The sequence below is a fragment of the Acanthopagrus latus genome, chromosome 17 (assembly GCF_904848185.1).
Source record: "Acanthopagrus latus isolate v.2019 chromosome 17, fAcaLat1.1, whole genome shotgun sequence".
Lineage (NCBI taxonomy): Eukaryota > Metazoa > Chordata > Actinopteri > Spariformes > Sparidae > Acanthopagrus > Acanthopagrus latus.
Genome location: NC_051055.1, coordinates 16,985,589 through 17,005,518, shown reverse-complemented (window position 1 = coordinate 17,005,518; position 19,930 = coordinate 16,985,589). Strand labels below are relative to the sequence as shown.

Sequence of the window (19,930 nt, the reverse complement as noted above, 5' to 3'; positions counted from 1 at the left end):
AGTTCTCTGATAATAAATAACATGGACTTCTGATTGTTCACAAGAACTGAGCCGACAGACGCTGACAGTCTCTCAATTCATAAAACCACTCATCTCTCCCACATATCTACACTTCATAAGGAGAGCGAACCGCAAATCTAAGGCTCTCTGAGGCTGGTGATGAATCAAGCCATATTTGTTTGAGAACACATTAATTACCTTTGTCGCTCCTGCTTACTGCTCAGGACAGTCCTTCAAAATTGGAGCCGCTACCTCGACCCCTGTAATAGCATCAGAGCACTTAAAACAAATCATGGGGTGTGTTCCCCTTAGCATAACCGCATTACATCCATTTAGTTCTAATAAATCTCAGATCCACCCATTCGTGCCTTAAATGATCATTTGTTTTGGGGCTTGGTTGTGCCCAGTTGCCAGTTTTTGCTAGTGACAGAGCCCGTCGCTTGACCTTGTACCCTACATTTGCAAATTCCTGGAACCCAAAGCCAAGCTCAGGTTAATAAATGACTGCAATGAGGGCGCAAACAAAGTATAAATGTCATTTTTATTGACACTGTTGCTCACAACATCCTGACACAGGATTCAAGGTAAGCTCAAGACATGTATTATGTATTAGGAATGTATTATTATACAAAAATATTGATCACCTTTTTTTCCACCTGTATTGTATATTGTAGGCCAACTTAAGTCACAGAAAAAATAATACACAGTCTTTTAAACGCTGGCAGCAAAAGTATTAGGAGTGTTTTTATGTCACTGTCTTAGATGCAGTTGTTGCTTCTACTGGTGATGCTGACAGTGTGTGCTGCCAGTCCTCAAGGTAACACATATCTTCTCCACTGAACAAAGCAAATGTCAAAATGAGACATTACAAAAAAGAATCATGCAGGAGTGTCAGGCTGACAGGAGATTTTTCTTTTGGTTTAAAGAGGATGAAACAAAGATGAGCAAAATATTATCAATGATAATAACAATTGGGAAAAAATGCATCATGAGTTATCTCCACAGTAATTCCAAAAAAATCAATACTGAAAAAACATCTGTTAAAAACCTTTACCTGGTCAACTGGCTGCCCTGCATTTAGCAACAACTAAACAATCGGGAGTAGTAAACAAGTTCAAGGTGCAAGGGCATGGGCAACAGCAAAGTGGCAAGAGGTGAGCAAATAGTGGCAGATATCAAAAGAGGAAACGGCTTGAACACAAAGGGCAGAAACTGGGTGCAGTTAGATTGAAGAGCCAACTACATGTAATTTTTTAGGAGTCAGATAATCTCTTGAGAACACAATTAGGCAAAGTCCAGCTGTGAACTACAGGTGCTTGTTAATCGATGAAACTTGACATAGATTATACATTTATTGTGAGAAAATGTACTTTGCAGTTTATAATGCTGTGGCTCAGTGGATGGAAAGAGTGTACAGTAATTTCAACCTGTTTCAAGGTTGTAAGGACAACTAATCCTTTAATCTAGAGTGTTTGCTTCAGTTTCATTCTCAAAACTTTTGAGAAAATGTTCTTATTTTCTCTACTGAATATCTTTTCTGATATTGTTCAAGTTATTTGGCAGTTATGTTATTTACATTTCACAGTCTGATTTTGAATTTCTCTTGTTTTTTAAAGATCTGAATGGTAAAATGTTCACTTTCCCCCAACAAACCGACACAGCTCATGTGAGGCTGATGACATCAAGACAGGATTTGAAGGCTGTCAGTGTTTGTCTCAGGTAGTCCAGACTGTGCAAATTCAAACAACCCACTGTATTTCTCCCAATAGAAGTCACCATAGTTTTTTTTGTAATGCCTACAGGTCATTTACGGACCTCTCTAGAGGCCACAGCCTTTTCTCTTTAGCCACATCCTCGGCTGACAATGACTTCCTGATATTCAAGAAAGAAGCAGATGATGAGTTTGAAATCTGGGCCAAAAGTAATATGACAGATTTTAGAGGTCTGAGCTACAAACTGAACACGTGGCTCTCCATTTGTTCCACATGGGATGCTGCATCTGGACTGACACGGCTATGGATAGATGGAAATCCCTCTAGTAGGAAATACACCAACTCTGGATCCAACATTACAGGGACCATGACAATTGTTTTAGGACAGGTATGTTGCTTACACACAATAGCCACTTAAAAGGGGTCGTTTACTCTCACTGAGAATACACCAATTAGCCTTTTTGTTTGTTACAAAAGAAGATCAATACCATTGTCAGATCTGTATTGTAAATATGTGGCTTCAGTCAGCAGCATGTTAGCTAAGCTTAGCACAAAGATTAGCAGCAGATGAGGGCTAACCTGGTTGACTCTCACCAAGGGTTACCCTCTCTGCTTTAACAGCAGCTCTGTAAACAGCTATCCCCCATTTTAATGCCAACACATCAGTGACAGTCATGGCCGTAGGTATTATGTTTTTGGGTTATCTGTCCATCTGTCCTTATTTCCTGCCCGAGTCTCGTGAGCGAGAAAATTAAAACCCCTGTGCAGACTTGTATCTATAGCAGTCAAAAATCCTTACAGTTATCACATACAGTAAAACAGACAGAACACAAAACAGTTTAACTCACTCCTATAAACACAAATATGCAAGTCAACATTATCGGGCAGGCATGATACTCTGCATCTGAAAATGTGCGGACGACAGAACAACACAGCTTTGCACAAGCCAGGTTACAGAGATGTGACCAGTGGAATCGAGGGGTAACGGTTTCTCCCTGTTATCAGTATTTTTGCAATGATAAGCTAACAGAATGCTTGCTCTAGCCATAAACTTAGGACAATCTTAGATAAATTGGCTTAGTAGCAAACTTGACATCTAAATCTTGGCAGGAAAATTAATACATCATATGCCAAATGTCAAAATATTTCTTTAATCATCATCCAAAAATGCTACAGATTTCTACTTTGATATTTCTGGAATGTTATCATGAGATGTTTATTAGAAAAAGTACAACATAACTTTTTTCTCCAACTTGCAATCTCTACAGGACCAGGACAGTCCTGGTGGGACATTTGACAGTAAGCAGTCTTTTGTTGGCATGATCTCTGATGTCCACATGTGGGACTATGTCATTTCACCCCGTGAGATCCAGAACTACGAGCAGGTGTTTGTAAGATTCACTCCAGGGAACGTGCTCAACTGGAGGGAGCTGGAGTTCCAGACCACAGGAAGGGTGCTGATAGAAGACAAACAGTGATCGATCGCTTAACTTTTGAAACAAAACTTTTCATGTTGTGCAATGTCAAAAAATAGGTTTTTAAAATATAATAAAGGAAAATTAACTGATTTTGTTTTCTGTTTTAATTCAAATGGAGCATAAGTAGAGTTGGATCATGGGAGTTGTTGTCCTCATTGTTAAGCGACCACCCTTGACAGTGAAAACTGAAGCAGAAATGTTCATGGACAAATGTATGTTTTTAAGTTTCAGTCACATGTCGTCCCATGTAGTCATGTTTGACTCCCTGCCCCATCCTCACAAGTTCAGTGACATGCAACCAATTAAAACACACTGTTGTCTCAAATGCAGAATGGATTTTGATGCACATTATATCTTATTATATGTATAAAAATTTCATATGTATAAAAAATGTATATGCTTGTTGAGCTCATGTACACAACCACTGACTTTTCTGATCTATCCAGTGAGAAAAAATATGTTGCCAGAACCTAAAGCCATGAGTTGATAAATGTCTGGGATGAGGAAGCAAACAGAATATTCTAGCCACAATCCTTGTTTCACACCCACCAACCCACCAACCAAGCAGCCAACCAAACAACCAACCAAACAACAGCTTAACATTTCTATATCATTACATGCACAGTCATTTTCTTGATACCTGCTTTTTGTCTTGATTGTTTCTCAGTTTTTGGCAGCAATAAGCAGCTTCCCATGAAATCTGATACATGTGCTACACCTTATAAAACAGTTTAACAAGCCTTCAGTTCACATGTAACCTATTTTCGTAAGAAATACATTTACAAATGACTGCAACAAGGAAGCAAACAGAATATAAAAGTCACAATCTTTATACTATTTCACACTCACCCACCAACCAACCAACCAACCAACCAAGCAACAGCCTAACATTGCCATTCATAAAGGCATGCCATCATCATGGTTGACAAATAAAGCTTTACAGATAAGCATCAGACCTATCACTGTTCTCTTGTTTATTCGCCCTCTGTTATTACCTGCACATTCACTGTCTTGTGACCTGTTTTTCTGTCTTAATTGTTTTTGAGTCTTTGGCAGTGATGAGCAGCTTCCTGTGTAAATTGACAAGTGTAATGTACCTTATAAAACAGTTTTATGAGCCCTCAGTTCACTTGAAAACTATTTCTGAAGTCATACATTAAAGATAAATGACTGCAACGAGGAGGCACACAGAATGTTAAAGCCACAATTCTTTACACTGTTTCACAACCACCCACCAACCAACCAACCAACAAACCAACCAACAACCTAACATTGCCATCCTTAAAGGCATGCCATTCTCATGGTTGAAAAATAAAGATTTACAGGTACAGTATGCAGCAGATCTCCTTTCTCTTGTTTATTCTGCCACTGTTATTACATGCACAGTCACTGTCATGTTACCTGTTTTTTTTGTTGAGTTTGTTTTTCCGTTTTTGGCAGCGAAAAGCAGCTTCCCGTGAAAAAAGATAAGCGTAATGTACCTTATAAAACAGTTTAACAAGCCCTCAGTTCACTTGAAACCTACTTTTGAAGTCATAAATTGATAAATGACTGCAATGAGGAAGCAGACAGAATATAAAAGCCACAATTCTTTACAGTTTCACACAACATCTTGACCCAAGATTCAAGGTAAGATCAAGGAATTATATGATAATTTATATAAACTAATGGTAAAAACGAGGAATTCAGCATGACTGCATTATATACAAGCAAAATCATTTTTATCTGTATTGTATATTATACCAGCTTGAATGACAGAAAATGCATTTATTTTTATGTTTTTGCGTTCTTTCAGGCTCTGGTAGTATTCGCAGTGTGTTTGCCTTTGTATAAGATGGCGTTGTTGCTTCTACTGGGGTTGCTAACAGTGTGTGCTGCCACTCCTCGAGGTAAAAAAAAAAACAACAAAACTTTATTAACAAAATACTTTAAGAAATATAGCATGCAAGAATATCAGGCTTACAGGAGTTTGCTATTCTTGTATATGTCTTTATGCTCAGTCTTTAAAGTGTGTAAAATATATGTTTCTATCTAATTAATTGAATGAAACACATGAGCTTGATATTGATGATAATAGCAATGGGGGAGAATGTATTATGAGTAAATGTATTTTGTAGTTTTTAGTGATGTGTCTCGATGGATGGAAGTTGTACAGTAGATTGAACATGGGCGTAGAAAGCATTTTAAAATGTAGGTGTGACAATCTAATAAGCATTTGGGGGTTCCTTGTAGTGCCTTTTAACAGGTGGTTTGGTACAATTATCTGGCTAGGGAGCATATGAGCAATTATGGTTAGAATGCCAAGATTTTGCAATTTCAAGGATGTGTTTTGACATGTTTGAAAACAGTAAGATACTAAGTACAGAAAGTGATTCAATGACTAATTTATAACAGCTTTGTGGCACAGGCTCCAGGTATTTTGGCTTAACATAAATGCATGCTATCATTCCAAATTACAAAAAACTTAAAATACAATGACAAACACTGACCACTTTGTTAAAAAAAAAAGAAAAAAAACTGGAAAAAAAAAAAAAACATGAAATATTTAAACGAATGGGAGACAATTAATCATAAACAGTGAATTTTGCAGGTGCCCAATTGTGTCAACTAATGCGATGGTTGCCCTTCATCCCTTTTTGTTTGCTTCACTTGTTCCTTCTTTACGCCGTCACTTTTTTCTCTCTCTTCTCTTAGTACTTAGTCTTACTTAGTACTAGTCAGCTAATGCAATGGTTGAACTCCACTCAAAATGCAAAGACTTAGAGATAATAGTAAAATGTAAAAGTTCATAGCTCATCTCTACCTGGTTGCTCTTCATCCCTATTTGTTTGCTTCACTTCCTTTTTCACGTTGTCACCTTTTTCTTTCTATTCTCTTCATATGTCGTTTAAATTTCACATTCTGATTTTGAATTTCTCTTTTTTTAAAAGATCTATCAGGTAAAATGTTCACCTTCCCACAAGAAACCAACACGGCTCATGTGAGGCTGACTGCATCACGACAGGATTTAAGGGCTGTCACCGTGTGTTTCAGGTAGTGCTGAATATGTGAAATGAATTAAACAACTCACTGTATTGCTGACAGTAAAGATCATTGTGTGTATTTGTAATGCCTACAGGTCCTTTACAGAGCTCCAGAGAGACCACAGCCTTTTCTCTTTGGCCACACCCTCTGCTGCCAATGACTTCCTGATATTCAAGAGTGCAGCAGATGGTGTGATTCATGTCGGGGCCAAACAAAATGGTGCAGATATTAGCGGACAGCACTACGAACTCAACGCATGGGTCTCAATTTGCTCCACATGGGATGCTGCATCTGGACTGGTGCAGGTGTGGATAGATGGAAAACCCTCTAGTAGGATATTTGTCAGCTCTGGATCCAACATCAACGGGCCCATTATAATTGTTTTGGGACAGGTATGTTGCTTACACCCAATAGCTACTTAAAGGGATAGTTCAGCATCAAGGGCAGCAAACTATTTATCTATTTCCACAGTGTTACATGAAAATATCAATACCATTGTCATATCTGTACTTCAAATACGTACCTACCATGTGCAGCATGTTAGTTCGGCACAAGTACTAATATCATGGAAAAAAACACCCTGGCTCTCTCAAACAGTCACCTAATCTGATTTATCAGCACATTGTAGTCTTTGCAAACAACAATCCCAACGTTTTTCTTACAGAGGGTTGTAGCCGACTATTTCTCACCAATGAGATGTAACTTCAAAGAATTGCTTCAGGCAACTGCCACTGGCCAAGAAATAGTCCAACGTAAAACAGCTGATTGTTAGTTAATGTGTTTACTGTTGAATTTTGGTATAGATAAACCAATGACAGGATTAGGTCAGTAATAATTTTCTTATCTAGCTCTCGGCAGGAGAGCAAATTGATGGGTGTAAGATAATTTCTACCTTGGGAATTATTTTTTGTCCACATACGATATCAAAAATGTTTAGCAAAGTACAACATAACTCTTATCTCAACTCTTTGTGATCTCTACAGGAACAGGACTCCCACGGTGGCGACTTTGATGTAAATCAGTCTTTCATTGGCATGATGTCTGATGTCCACATGTGGGACTACGTCGTTTCACCCCATGAGATCCAGAACTACGCACATCGGTTTGTAGGCTTCACTCCGGGGAACGTGCTCAACTGGAGGGAGCTGGAGTTCCAGACCGTCGGAAGGGTGCTGATAGAAGACGAACAGTGGTCGATCACTTAACTTTTGAAACAAAACCTTTTATGTCTTACAAAATCTTTTATCTGTTTTCGTAAGATGATTGAAAAACAATGATTGTCTTTTAACCAAACAAATGAGTGTTCTTCTGACTTTGAGTTCTTAGCATGAGTTGTTTTATGTGTTCACTCATATGAACATAATTTTATTATGCTTGAGTTGTCTTCTGATGGTCTCGTATGTGTGTTTAGTAGTTGTAGTTGTTAGCAAAATCAAGCCAAACTTAAGAAATTCTGCAGCTCAACAATGACATTTTGTACGAAAGTGCAAAATTTGTGAATAACATATTGGGTATCATGTGAAGTGTTTGTGTTCATTACTGAAACAACAAATGACCAAATGACTTTGAAAAGCAGAGTATGTTTCTGCCACAGGGTGTTTATTCAACACGTCTTAACAAAATGAAAAGTGAGTAGCTTTGAATTACACAAATTTGTCTCTGACTCAGAAATGTTCACATATATTAAAGTTTTGTTCACATTTATTCCTTCATCTTTCCTTCAAGCTGCATCAAGTGAAAGTGTTTCTGTTAAACTTTGTGATTTAGTCGTCACCAGAATTTTGCATCTGTTGTTTAGTGCCACAGTCTTGATTTTGGTGAGGTTTTTTTGTGTTCAGACTAACAACCTAAACATCATCCTCAGTACCTCAGTGTCACATGGATGTCTTTCTAACTCAATTCCTCCTAACCTTCACATATATCATAACTAGTAGCGATTCTATAGACCGCTGGGGCCCCCTACCAAAGATTCCCAGGGGGATCATCTAAACAGATCATCACCATTATGTTATAAACATAAAATGAAGATAATGAAAAATATGTGAATTAGATGTTTTTCATAGTTAGAGTGTTTACATTTACAAAAATAAATAACATTAAAAACCATAACAATAAAACACAAAATAACAAAATAACATCAATGCTGTCAAGGTTGTAAATGCCACATTAAAGGCCAGTGCTGATTAACACATGAAGACTGATTTCACAAATGCTGTTTATAGAACCTGGTCACTGTAAATTCTGTCCCTGTGTCCTTATGTGCTGCACATCTTAACTTATGTGTAATATACCTTATAAAACAGTTCAAGGAGCCCTCAGTTCACGTGTAACCTATATCTGAAGTCATAAATTGATAAATGACTGCAATGAGGAAGCAAACAGAATATAAAAGCCACAGTTCTTTACACTGTTTCACATAACATCCTGACCCAAGATTCAAGGTAAGATCAAGGCATTGTATAGTAATATATATAATAGTAAAAACACAGAATTCAGCATGATTGCTTTACATACAAGAATTACCGCTTTTATCTGTATTGTTGATTGTAGCTGACTAACTTGAATAACAGAAAATGTATTTGTTTTCACGTTTTTGCATTTTTTCAGGCTCTTGTAGTATTCGCAGTGTGTTTGCCTTTGTATAAGATGGTGCTGTTGCTTCTACTGGGGTTGCTGACAGTGTGTGCTGCCACTCCCCGAGGTAAAAAAAAAAATCTTTATTGAATCTTTATATATGCATAAAAAATATAGCATGCTATATTATCAGGCTTACAGGAGTTTGCTAATTTTGTATATATGCTATCTTTATGCTCAGTCTTTGAAGTTTGTAAAAAATATTTTTGTGTCTAATTTAATAGAATTAAACACATGAGCTTGGTATTAATAATAACAGCAATGGGAGAGAATGTATTGTGAGTAAGTGCCTAATTCTGTCAACTAATGCAATGGTTGAACTCCACTCAAAATGTAAAGATTTAGAGATAAAAGTAAAATGTAAAAGCTCATGACTCATCTCTACCTGGTTGCGCTTCATCCCTTTTTGTTTGCTTCACTTGTTCCTTCTTCATGTTGTCACCTTTCTCTTTCTATTCTCTTCATATGTTGTTTAAATTTCACATTCTCATTTTGAATCTCTCTATCTTTCTTTTTCAAAGATCTATCAGGTAAAATGTTCACCTTCCCACAAGAAACCAACACGGCTCATGTGAGGCTGACTACATCACGACAGGATTTAAGGGCTGTCACCGTGTGTTTCAGGTAGAGCTGAATATGTAAAATGAATTAAACAACTCACTGTATCTCTGACAGTAAAGAACATTGTGTGTATTTGTAATGCCTGCAGGTCCTTTACAGAGCTCCAGAGAGACCACAGCTTTTTCTCTTTGGCCACACCCTCTGCTGCCAATGACTTCCTGATATATAAAACAGCAGCAGATGATGGGTTTCATATGAATGCCAGAAATAATTTTAAATTTTTTGGAGGACAGAACTACAAACTCAACACGTGGGTCTCAATTTGCTCCACATGGGATGCTGCATCTGGACTGATGCAGCTGTGGATAGATGGAAAACCCTCTAGTAGGATATTCGTCAGCTCTGGATCCAACATCAACGGGCCCATTATAATTGTTTTGGGACAGGTATGTTGCTTTCACCCGAGTTCAGCATCAAGGGCAGCAAACTATTTATCTATTTCCACAGTGTTACATGAAAATATCAATACCATTGTCATATCTGTACTTCAAATATGTACCTACCATGTGCAGCATGTTAGTTCGGCACAAGTACTAAAATCATGGAAAAAAAGCTACCCTGGCCCTCTCAAACAGTCACCCAATCTGATTTATCAGCACATCGTAATCTTTGTTAACAGCAACCCCCCTTTTTTCTTACAGAGGGTTATAGCTGACTATTTTTCACCAATGAGACGTAACTTCAAGGAATTGCTTCTAGGCAACTGCTGCTGGCCAAGAAATAGTCCAACATAAAACAGCTAATTGTTAGTTAAGGTTTTTACTGTTGAATTTTGGTATAGATTAAACAACAGGATTAGATCAGTAATAATTTTCTCATCCAGCTCTCAGCAGGAGAGCAAATTGATGTGTGTAAGATAATGTCTAATTTGGGAATTGTTGTTTGTCCACATAAGAATATTAAAAATGTTTAGCAAAGTACAACATAACTGTTATCTCAACTCTTTGAAATCTACAGGACCAGGACAACCACGGTGGTGGATTTAACGCAAAACAGTCTTTTGTTGGCATGATGTCTGATGTCCACATGTGGGACTACGTCATTTCACTCCATGAGATCCAGATCTACGCACATCGGTTTGTAGGATTCACTCCGGGGAACGTGCTCAACTGGAGGGAGCTGGAGTTCCAGACCGTCGGAAGGGTGCTGATAGAAGACGAACAGTGGTCAATCACTTAACTTTTGAAACAAAACTTTTCAGTCTTTTATCTGTTCTCGTAAGATGATTGCAAAAAAAATTGTTTTGTTTTTACATTTTGTAAGTATGAAATTTGTGAATAACAGATTGGATATCATGTGAAGTGTTTGTGTTCATTACTGAAACAATAAATGATCAAATGACTTTAAAAGAGTATGTTTCTGCCACTGGGTGTTTACTCAGTCTTAACAAAACGAGACAGGAGTAGGATCCCACAAATTTGTCTTTGACTGTTTGAATGTTCAAATGTATAAAAGTTTTATTCACATTCATTCATGTTCCTCTTCCTTCATCTTTCCTTTAAGCTGCGTCAAGTGAAAAGTGTTTCTATTAAAGCTGGACAGTTTGTTGTTAAGTTGTCACCAGACGTTTGCACCTACCGTTTGGTCCCACAGTCTTGATTTTGGTGAGGTCAAAATCAAAGAAGGCAGAAGAAAGTTTTTTTTTTTTTGAATGTTTGTATTTTTGTGTGCAGAACTACAACTTAACATCAGCCTCAGTACCTCAGCGTCACATGGAGGTCTTTCTAACTCAATTACTCCTAACCTTCATATATATCATAACTAGTTGTGATTCTATAGTCTCGATGGGACCCTATACTAAAGATTCCCAGGGGGATCCTCCAAACAGGTCATCACCATTATGTTATGAACATAAAATGAAGACAATGAAACATAACATAACAACCATAACGATAGATTTCAGAAATACAGCTCACAGGCCCTGGTCACTGCAAATTCTGTGTTCTCACATGCTGCACATCTAAACTTTGCTGTGCAGAAAGATGAGAAGAACTAAGCTCGGAAAACAAGGAGGAGCGATGGTCCTCCCACTACTCCCAGAAGGGGCCCCACTCAGGGTGTTTAGAAGTAGCGAGAGTGCGCTGTTAAGTCTCTCAGGGAAGGTTTAGACAGGTTTTATTTGTCATTGCGAAATGTGCCAATATGACCGGCCACTGGGGGCCCCTTTGTCCCAAAATCTTTTCTGGGTCTGCAAACATTTGCCTGACGGTAAACCCCTGACTGGCAACTTACTGGAATTTGACAATGTTTGTGTTTAACACATCACAACCTGACACAGGATTCAAGGTAAGATAAAGGCATGATTTAACCATAAAATAGAGGAATTTGACTTGACTGCATTTGATATAAAAAGATGTTTTTACCTGTATTGTATATTGTAGACCAATCTGAATGACAATAAATAAACACTATTTGATTCATTGCATTATCTACGGGCTGTGTATTAGATGGTGTTGATGCTACTGGCGATGCTGACCGTGTGTTCTGCCGTTCCTCAAGGTAAAAAATAACTAAATCAAGTGTCACAAAAACGCAATATTATCAGGCTCACAGGAATTTTGATATTCTTTGATGTTTCTTACCTTCATGCTTACTCTTTATAGTATGTGCCTTTAGTCTGTTTGAATGTAAATAGTCAACACAGAAACAGATCTTGAAAATCTATGAAGACCATTACTTGCTGGCAGTCAGGAGAAGTCAATAAGTCCAAGGTGCATAGGGAAGGGGGTGAACAGACAGGAGGTAAACAAATAATGGCAGATAACTGTGCAAAGTGAGACAGACAGAGCCTCCGACTCCAATTCATATTCTCTCACAGACAACCTCTATGAGCAGGTAGTGCTGAGGACAAAGATCAGCTGTGAATTGGACGTGTGGGTTCATCAATAAAACTTGACATGTAAATTAATTGTGAGTCAATGTAATTTTTTCTGATGTGGCTCGATGGATGGAAAGAGTTTTTGCTTCAGTGTATCTCTTAAAACATCTTTTATATAGCTTTTTCTTAACCAGTATTTTCAATGAATGTCTTTTTTTTCTCTTAAATGATCTATTTGGTTTGAAATTCTCTCCTCTTTTAAGATCTGTACGGTAAAATGTTCATATTCCCACAAGAAACCAACACAGCTCATGTGAGGCTGACTACATCAAGACAGGACTTGAGGAATGTCACTGTCTGTCTCAGGTAGTGCTGAATATGTAAAACGAATAAAACAACCCGCTGCATCTCTGACAGTAAAGATCATTACATGTCTCTGTATTATCCACAGGTCCTTTACAGACCTCCGTAGAGGCCACTCCCTTTTTTCTTTGGCCACACCTTCAGTTGACAATGACTTCCAGATTTATAAGGATGATGCGCATGATCAGATGAATCTCCACGTCAGGAATCATTATGTGTATTTTGCGGGTCAGAACTACAAACTGAACACGTGGCACTCGCTCTGTTCCACGTGGGACTCTGCGTCTGGACTGGCACAGCTGTGGTTAGACGGAAAACCCTCAAGTTGGAAACTCAGCTCTAAATCCAGCATCAATGGGCCCATTATAATTGTTCTCGGACAGGTATAGTTTTCACCCACCATACATACAAGGAATGGTTTGGCATTATGGGAAATATGCTGTTGAGCATTTTTCACAGTTAGTTGAGAGGATCAGTGCCATTCTCATGCCATTTACCTTAAATATTAACATGTTAGCTTAGCACAAAGACTGGAAATGAAGGAAATTTCCTAGCTGGGTGTATCCAGAGGTAACACACTCAGCCTACAGGCACCTTTAAAACTCTGTTATTAACATCTTACAACATCAAAACATCCATGGAGAGTAAGAACACTACCTTTCTGGAGTCGCTGCTCGTCATAAAACTGCAAATTGTCTTTTTGGTGTTCAGGTTCTTATTGTTCAGTCTAGTAATACAAATAAATAGAATAGTCAGTGGTTAGTTTTGTTACTCTTGGAAGGTGGTTTAGGAAGTCTATGGTGAAACAAATTTAACTTGTTTTTGTAATGTTCATACACCTGTGGGTTACATTTGAGCCTACAACTAGGTGATGTTAATTTTGTTTAGAAGGCTCAGGTCATTCCCCAATGTACCTGTTTGTAGGAAGAGAGTTTTAATCCATTCAAATCTCAGTAATCTCCCCATTTTGAAAATTGACAAACGTATCATATTGATTGGCATTTAATATAGTGTATTTTTTTTCACAATGCATGATGATGTAATGGTATGTTAAACTTGATCAAACTAGTACAGAAACCTTAATGTTTGTACTCATGTACAGTATTTGAGTAATTGTTCATAGTTACTTTCCACCTCTGCCTTCAGACACAGTCAAGCTTGGTCTTTCACTTTATTTCCAGTCTTTGAGTTATTACATCGATAAAAAAAAAAACCTTCTCATCTAACGCTTAGAACCAGACTGAATAAGCTTATTTCCTCACATGTCAAACTAGTCCATCTATAGTCATCAACAAGTTGTTGCTATGGATTGCTACTTTGTGATTTGTTGTATGTCTTTCTAGGATATATATACCGAAGAAAAATATATAATTGTATAATATAAATGTTATCTCAATTGTCTGCAAACTCTCAGGAGCAAGATACCCACGGCGGGGGCTTTGTCCTCATGGAGTCTTTTGCTGGCATGTTGTCCGATGTCCACATGTGGGACTACACCATTTCACCCTGTGAGATCCAGAACTACATGGATGATCTGAGCTTCCCTCCAGGGAATGTGCTCAACTGGAGGGCACTGGAGTTCCAGATCATAGGAACAGTGCTGATAGGAGATAAACAAAAGAGCTGTTACTAAAGTGAAAAGTGGAAAAAGCAGGTTTGAAAAAATTGATTACGAAGAAGAATGTGAGGATTGATTTTTGTTTTTATTTTTCATTCTTATTATCTTTTTCAGATCATTGTGAAACAAAAGCTTTTCTTCAGTGATTCTCTGAACTTTTGGCTATGTGTTGCCAACATTTTAATTAAAGGCAGAATGGGTCGGATTGTCCTTATTCTAAGCTTATTCAAAAATGATCAGCACTTGTGATCAGTTCAACTGTATAGCGGTGTATCTGCAGAGACCGTGCCCTCTGCTTGTATTTTCTCATTTTGCTGTGTTTTGGAAGTTTCTGGGTGTTGACCTTAAGGAAGTGGTTGTACAGCCTGCAGGATGTGAGGGCAGGATGTTGCAACCAGTTGTCAGATTGTAAGCACACATCCTACTAACTAAAAAATGCAATGTAGTTTTTAGTTACCAAAGTTAGATGATACCCTGTTTGGGAGTCATGAATCTATGTTGATGAGAGGTTTCAGCCAGGAACAAAGCAGAGGACCATCTCACTGTCCAACAGACTAACATTGTCATCCCTATAGACATGCCATTATAAGCTAAAACAACATTTTCTTAACCTTTCACCTATCTCATGTTTGATTGAAATATGTCTTCTTACAGTGACTGAGCAGCTTCACGTGCATCTTGATAAGTGCAGTATACCTCATAGGATGTTTTTTTCTTTTCAGAGTCCTCAGTTAACTTGTAACCTACATTTGCCAATTACTGGGAACCTGAAGCCATAAACTAATTAGTGACCTCAATGAGGAAGGGAATAGTATAAAACTCACAGTCCTGAACACTGTTGCACACAACACCCTGACAAGAGCTTCGAGGTAAGAGAGAGGTTTTATATACGTTGGAAAACAGAGTAATATAATAAGAATGCATTACATATGAACATTTGTAACTGTCCTTTATGTTATAGTGGACCAACTTCAGCAACAAAAAAACAATTCACAGTATATTACAGTCTGGTAGTGAAAGTATTCACAGTGTGTGTTTGCCTTCGTATTAGATGGCGTTGTTCCTTCTTCTGGCGATGCTGACAGTGTGTGCAGCCACTCCTCAAGGTAAAAAAATAAAAAAATAAATAAAAATGATTTTTTTAACAACGTGAATGAAAATATGGTGCATCACAAAAACAGCCATGCAAGAGTATCAGGCACACAATGGGTTTGCTGTTCTCTGTATTTGTGAAGTTTATGCTCACTCTTTGAATGATGTATAAATCTTAAATAATAATAATAATAATAATAATAATAATAATAATAATAATAATAATAATAATAATAATAATAATAATAATAATAATGGCAGCAATTGGAAAAAAAAAACATACAGAATATGTTAATAACTAAACATGTTCTAATGTATTAAGACAATTACTCAGCCACTTTGCTCCCTTATGTTCAACAACTAATAGGCAGTCAAGGCATTCAGCAAATCCAAAGTGCAAAGGCAGGACAAAACAAACAAGAGGTGAAAAAATACATGAGTAGGCTGACACCTACCGAGAGCAGGTAGTGCTGAGGGCAAAGTTCAGCTGTGAGCTGGAGGTGTGAGCCCATCAACCAGAACTTGACATACACTATAGATAAAACTTAAATGTGTTTTGTAGTCTACAGTGGTAGAGATGGTAAAGTGTACAGTAAATTCAACATTTTTTAGGGTTGTTAGCACAAGTCTATTTATCTAGCGACTTACTGTATCATCTCTTCTCAAAACGTCTTGTTTTTTTGCTATTGTATAATTCATTTGTTTGTCATATAATTAAAATTTCACACTCTGGTTTTTAATTCTTCACATTTTTCAGATTTATCAGGTAAAAAGTTCATCTTCCCACAAGAAACCAGCACAGCTCATGTGAGGTTGACTACAACGAAACAGGATTTGAGGGCTGTTACCGTCTGTCTCAGGTAGTACTCAATATCCAAAATGATTGAAACAACCCACTTTATCTCTCACAATGAAGAGCATCATGATTAATAGTATATTTGTATCGCCTATAGGTCTTTTACAGACCTCCAAAGGGGCTACACCCTTTTCTCTTTGGCCACACCTTCTGCTGACAACGCCTTCCTCATTTTCAAGAGTGATAAAAATGAGGTTGGCATCTGGGTCAGGAATCAAGGCGGGTATTTTCGAGGACAGAACTACAAGTTGAACACATGGCACTCACTTTGTTCCACATGGGACTCTGCATCTGGACTGGCGCAGCTGTGGTTAGATGGAAAACCCTCAAACCTAAGACTCTTCAGCTCTGGATCCAGCATCAGCGGGCCCATCATAATTGTTCTGGGACAGGTACCTCCTTTCAGGCACCATACATACAGCAAATGGTTTGACAGTAATAAGTGTTTTCACTGAGAGTTAGATAAGAAGATGATGTTATTGTCATATCCATGCTATGAATATCTAGTTCAGCAGATTTATGGAAACAAAGAAATGGCCAGCCTTGTCTAAACTCAGGCATTAACACCTTATATATTATGTGCTTAATCTATACAAAAACTTTATGAAGGGCTATGTGCAGGATTGTTCCTTATCCAAGAGCAGTACCTTCTAGTCTCTGTTCACAACAGCTGCTGATCAAGAAATAGTCCAGATTTTAACTGTTAATAAAAAAAATTTAAAAAAAAAGCCAATTGCTCTTAGATTTTGGGTTATATTGTTGCATACTTTACTGATCAGCAAGCTTTGGGTACTGACTAAAAGAATCAGATGGTGTGTAAATGGCGGCCAAAATGAGTTTTCTCTGTAGGTTCACTGGGCTCAGCCTCAAAGATAAGGTTAGGAGCTTGGACATCCAGAGGGAGCTCAGAGTAGAGCCACTGCTAGCTGAGGTGTTCAGACGCGTCCTGAGTGCTGGACATTTTCGGACATGATGCAATAATGTTAATAAGTATCTTAAAAGGAATTATAAGGGCCTTCTTACCTATTAACTGATGTTTAGTACAAGGACTGAAATTGAAATCATTGTCTAATATTCCCATCTAACACAGGGGAGGGTATGGTTTTATTATTTCCCCAAATGTCAAACTATTTATATCATTTTAATCAAATCAAATCAGTTTATATCATATAGCCCACAATTACAATCACATTTACTCAAACTGGGCTTTACAAACTGTACAGTGAACATTCTCTGTCCCTAGACCCTTAATTCGAGTGAGGAAAAACTTGCCATACTGAGAAAAATTAAGAATTAATAGACTTTTGCAACTTGTTGCTGTAGGTTGCTACTTTGTGCCTTTGAATAATATGTCATAAAAATAAGGCAAAGTATAATATAGCTGTTATATTAATTGTCTGCAAATTCTCAGGACCAGGATTCCCACGGCGGGGGGTTTGTCATCGAGGACTCTTTCATGGGAATGTTGTCCAATGTCCACATGTGGGACTATGTCATTTCACCCTGCGAGATCCAGAACTACATGGAGGATCTGAGCTTCGCTCCAGGGAACGTGCTCAACTGGGGGGCGCTGGAGTTCCAGGCCATAGGAACAGTGCTGATAGAAGATGAACAAAAGAGCTGTAACTAAACATTCTAAACAAAACTATCAATGTCTTGCAAAGTCAAAAAACTTTTTGTCAAAAACACAGAGAAGAAGATTGTTTTTATCTGTTTTCTTTGTAATTCTTCTATTTATGTAATTCTATTATATCTCTTTTTTTTAAAAAAATTTATTTATGGGTCAGGAGTTTCTCATTGACATGGTGTCTCTGAACTTTTGAATTTTACAAACATATCAACCAGGAGTCAGATCATATGCACACCTCCAAGAGGGGGATCTTGAGCCCAGGGAGAAGGGTGTTTTTTTAGTTAATTTGTAAGTTCATTTGTGAATCATTCAATTTCAATTTAATCTCACAGTGGTCTCATTTGTGACAGCCCGCAAAACAGCAACGATGTCTGTAGCTCACCAACTCTCCAGATCCAGAATGAAATGTCATAAGTCCTAAAATAGTGTAAAAAAAAAAAAAAAATTGGATATCATGTAAAAACTTCACTTTGCTTTCTGAAAGATTCAATAAATAAATTCACTTGAACTTACTGAAAGGCAGAACCTTTGCTGTAAGTGGTTATCTGAAATGAAATGGGACTCTGGGTAAAATGTTTTAAAGGTTTCATATTCTTCCCAAGAATCAGATCAAGAAAATCAATACTAATCTAATATCTGTATGGTAAATAAAGCTAAAGCCAGTTAGCTTAGCTTAGCACAAAGACTGTGAATAGGGGAGCACCTTTTAAGCTCACAGTTTAATGCGTTAATTTGTTTTGTTTAGTCTGTACAAATACCAAAATGTACAAGATTTCAAATTCTGACCTTTCCTTTAAAATCAAAGAAGATAAAAGGAATCAGTTTTTGATACTGTTTTTTTTAAAGAATAAAAATACTTGAACATCACATTACCTCAGTTTGACACAAATGTCTTTTTAACTACTTGTTGACTTCTTCTACATAATCACTGATTTTCTTAATGAACTCCCACTGAAAAAAATCTGAGGATCCGGTCGGTGTCATTACAACTATATCGTCAACATAGCGCGCCTTGTGTACCACAACATGTCTAACTGTACATACCATTTGGTCCATAGTATTTGCCCTTACCCACAGTTTCAGCTGTTTATTTATGCTCATATAGAACTGAGCCTTGTGACAGGTCATGTATTATCTAGGGTAGCCTGTGTGAAAGTGCAAATGGTGAATGTGAGCAGGCTTGTTTCACAGCTTCTTTGTATGATGCTACATTCTAATGCTCTCAGGGCAGCGCTGGAAAACTATCTGATTTATATGCACACACACACACACACACACACACACACACACACACACACACACACACACACACACAGGAAAGAGGCTAAGATAAGCAGCAGTTATGGTAATAGCAGAGAAGTACAATGCGTGAGGCTGTAAGGGCTTGCAGATTGTGTGTGCAGATAATATCGTTAGATGCCAGATAACAGGATGCTTCCTACTAAACAGTTCTGCTTTGGGCAGAAAAAGGCGCTGCATTTTTCCTCTTGTAGCACCAGAGTCTGTCACAGCGGCAGCTGCTACATCCTCTTCCCTCATCTGATTCTGAGTAATTTCTGTGTGGTACACACAGTCTTCCCCTTTGTTCCGGCCCAGTCTACAAGTTGTCCAGCGGTGTCCGATTAACGCTGCTGCTCCTCATGTGCTACTTAATGCCCTATATTTAGGGCCTCTTTTTACCTTTGATTATTTTTCTGAAAAATGTATATAAGTGTGTGTAATATGTGTTTAAAAAATAGTTACTATATGTATTTCAGGTTGTTGTGTACCCTTGTAAGTTTAACATAATATCATGATGGTTTGTGCCCCAAGGTGAGGGTAGAATGAGCATGGGGACGGGGTAAGTTGACCCCTCTTGGGGTAGAGAGCAGCTGTTGAATACTGATATAAAAACGATGTAAAATCTTGAGTTAATATTGAAGCCATTGGCTCAACTCACCCTAACATCACTGGCACATTATTACACAAACTCCATTTTGACAAAATGGTTTCATGCAGTGGCTCAAATCCACGATTATGCTAAATGTATGAGCCTGTTTTGTAGCTTACATGGACTCAAATTACTTTCTATTTTATTCAAGATA

The 19,930-nt window shown here is 37.7% G+C and overlaps 5 protein-coding genes across 8 annotated transcripts; all 5 read left to right on the top strand.

Annotated features, from left to right (window-relative positions):
- The first annotated feature begins 516 nt into the window (after positions 1-516).
- On the top strand, positions 517-3,541 carry LOC119005982 (mucosal pentraxin-like). Its single transcript, XM_037074219.1, has 5 exons — positions 517-584; positions 763-817; positions 1,617-1,719; positions 1,803-2,100; positions 2,981-3,541. The coding sequence occupies exons 2-5, from the start codon at positions 763-765 to the stop codon at positions 3,188-3,190; spliced, it is 666 nt and encodes a 221-aa protein (XP_036930114.1). The 5' UTR covers positions 517-584; the 3' UTR covers positions 3,191-3,541.
- A 933-nt stretch (positions 3,542-4,474) lies between these two features.
- LOC119005979 (C-reactive protein-like) lies at positions 4,475-7,918 on the top strand. Of its 3 annotated transcripts, XM_037074216.1 has the most exons (6): positions 4,498-4,515; positions 4,789-4,819; positions 4,986-5,079; positions 6,121-6,223; positions 6,309-6,606; positions 7,198-7,918. In XM_037074216.1, the coding sequence occupies exons 3-6, from the start codon at positions 5,025-5,027 to the stop codon at positions 7,417-7,419; spliced, it is 678 nt and encodes a 225-aa protein (XP_036930111.1). In that variant the 5' UTR covers positions 4,498-4,515; positions 4,789-4,819; positions 4,986-5,024; the 3' UTR covers positions 7,420-7,918. The 3 variants fall into 3 exon arrangements, with proteins under 3 accessions (XP_036930110.1, XP_036930108.1, XP_036930111.1); XM_037074215.1 differs by having other exon boundaries at positions 4,475-4,819; XM_037074213.1 differs by having other exon boundaries at positions 4,475-5,079.
- Positions 7,919-8,056: 138 nt separating this feature from the next.
- LOC119005980 (C-reactive protein-like) lies at positions 8,057-10,752 on the top strand. The gene is made up of 5 exons (XM_037074217.1): positions 8,057-8,655; positions 8,822-8,915; positions 9,370-9,472; positions 9,558-9,855; positions 10,427-10,752. Exons 2-5 carry the CDS (start codon positions 8,861-8,863, stop codon positions 10,646-10,648), a joined length of 678 nt encoding a protein of 225 aa, XP_036930112.1. The 5' UTR covers positions 8,057-8,655; positions 8,822-8,860; the 3' UTR covers positions 10,649-10,752.
- A 790-nt stretch (positions 10,753-11,542) lies between these two features.
- LOC119006803 (serum amyloid P-component-like) lies at positions 11,543-15,113 on the top strand. Of its 2 annotated transcripts, XM_037075892.1 has the most exons (6): positions 11,543-11,755; positions 11,917-11,968; positions 12,551-12,653; positions 12,739-13,033; positions 14,065-14,304; positions 14,991-15,113. In XM_037075892.1, exons 1-5 carry the CDS (start codon positions 11,714-11,716, stop codon positions 14,281-14,283), a joined length of 711 nt encoding a protein of 236 aa, XP_036931787.1. In that variant the 5' UTR covers positions 11,543-11,713; the 3' UTR covers positions 14,284-14,304; positions 14,991-15,113. The 2 variants fall into 2 exon arrangements, with proteins under 2 accessions (XP_036931787.1, XP_036931786.1); XM_037075891.1 differs by lacking the exon at positions 14,991-15,113 and having other exon boundaries at positions 11,544-11,755; positions 14,065-14,891.
- LOC119006804 (C-reactive protein-like) lies at positions 15,038-18,718 on the top strand. The gene is made up of 5 exons (XM_037075893.1): positions 15,038-15,137; positions 15,320-15,374; positions 16,118-16,220; positions 16,314-16,608; positions 17,628-18,718. The coding sequence occupies exons 2-5, from the start codon at positions 15,320-15,322 to the stop codon at positions 17,844-17,846; spliced, it is 672 nt and encodes a 223-aa protein (XP_036931788.1). The 5' UTR covers positions 15,038-15,137; the 3' UTR covers positions 17,847-18,718.
- The last annotated feature ends 1,212 nt before the right edge of the window (positions 18,719-19,930 follow it).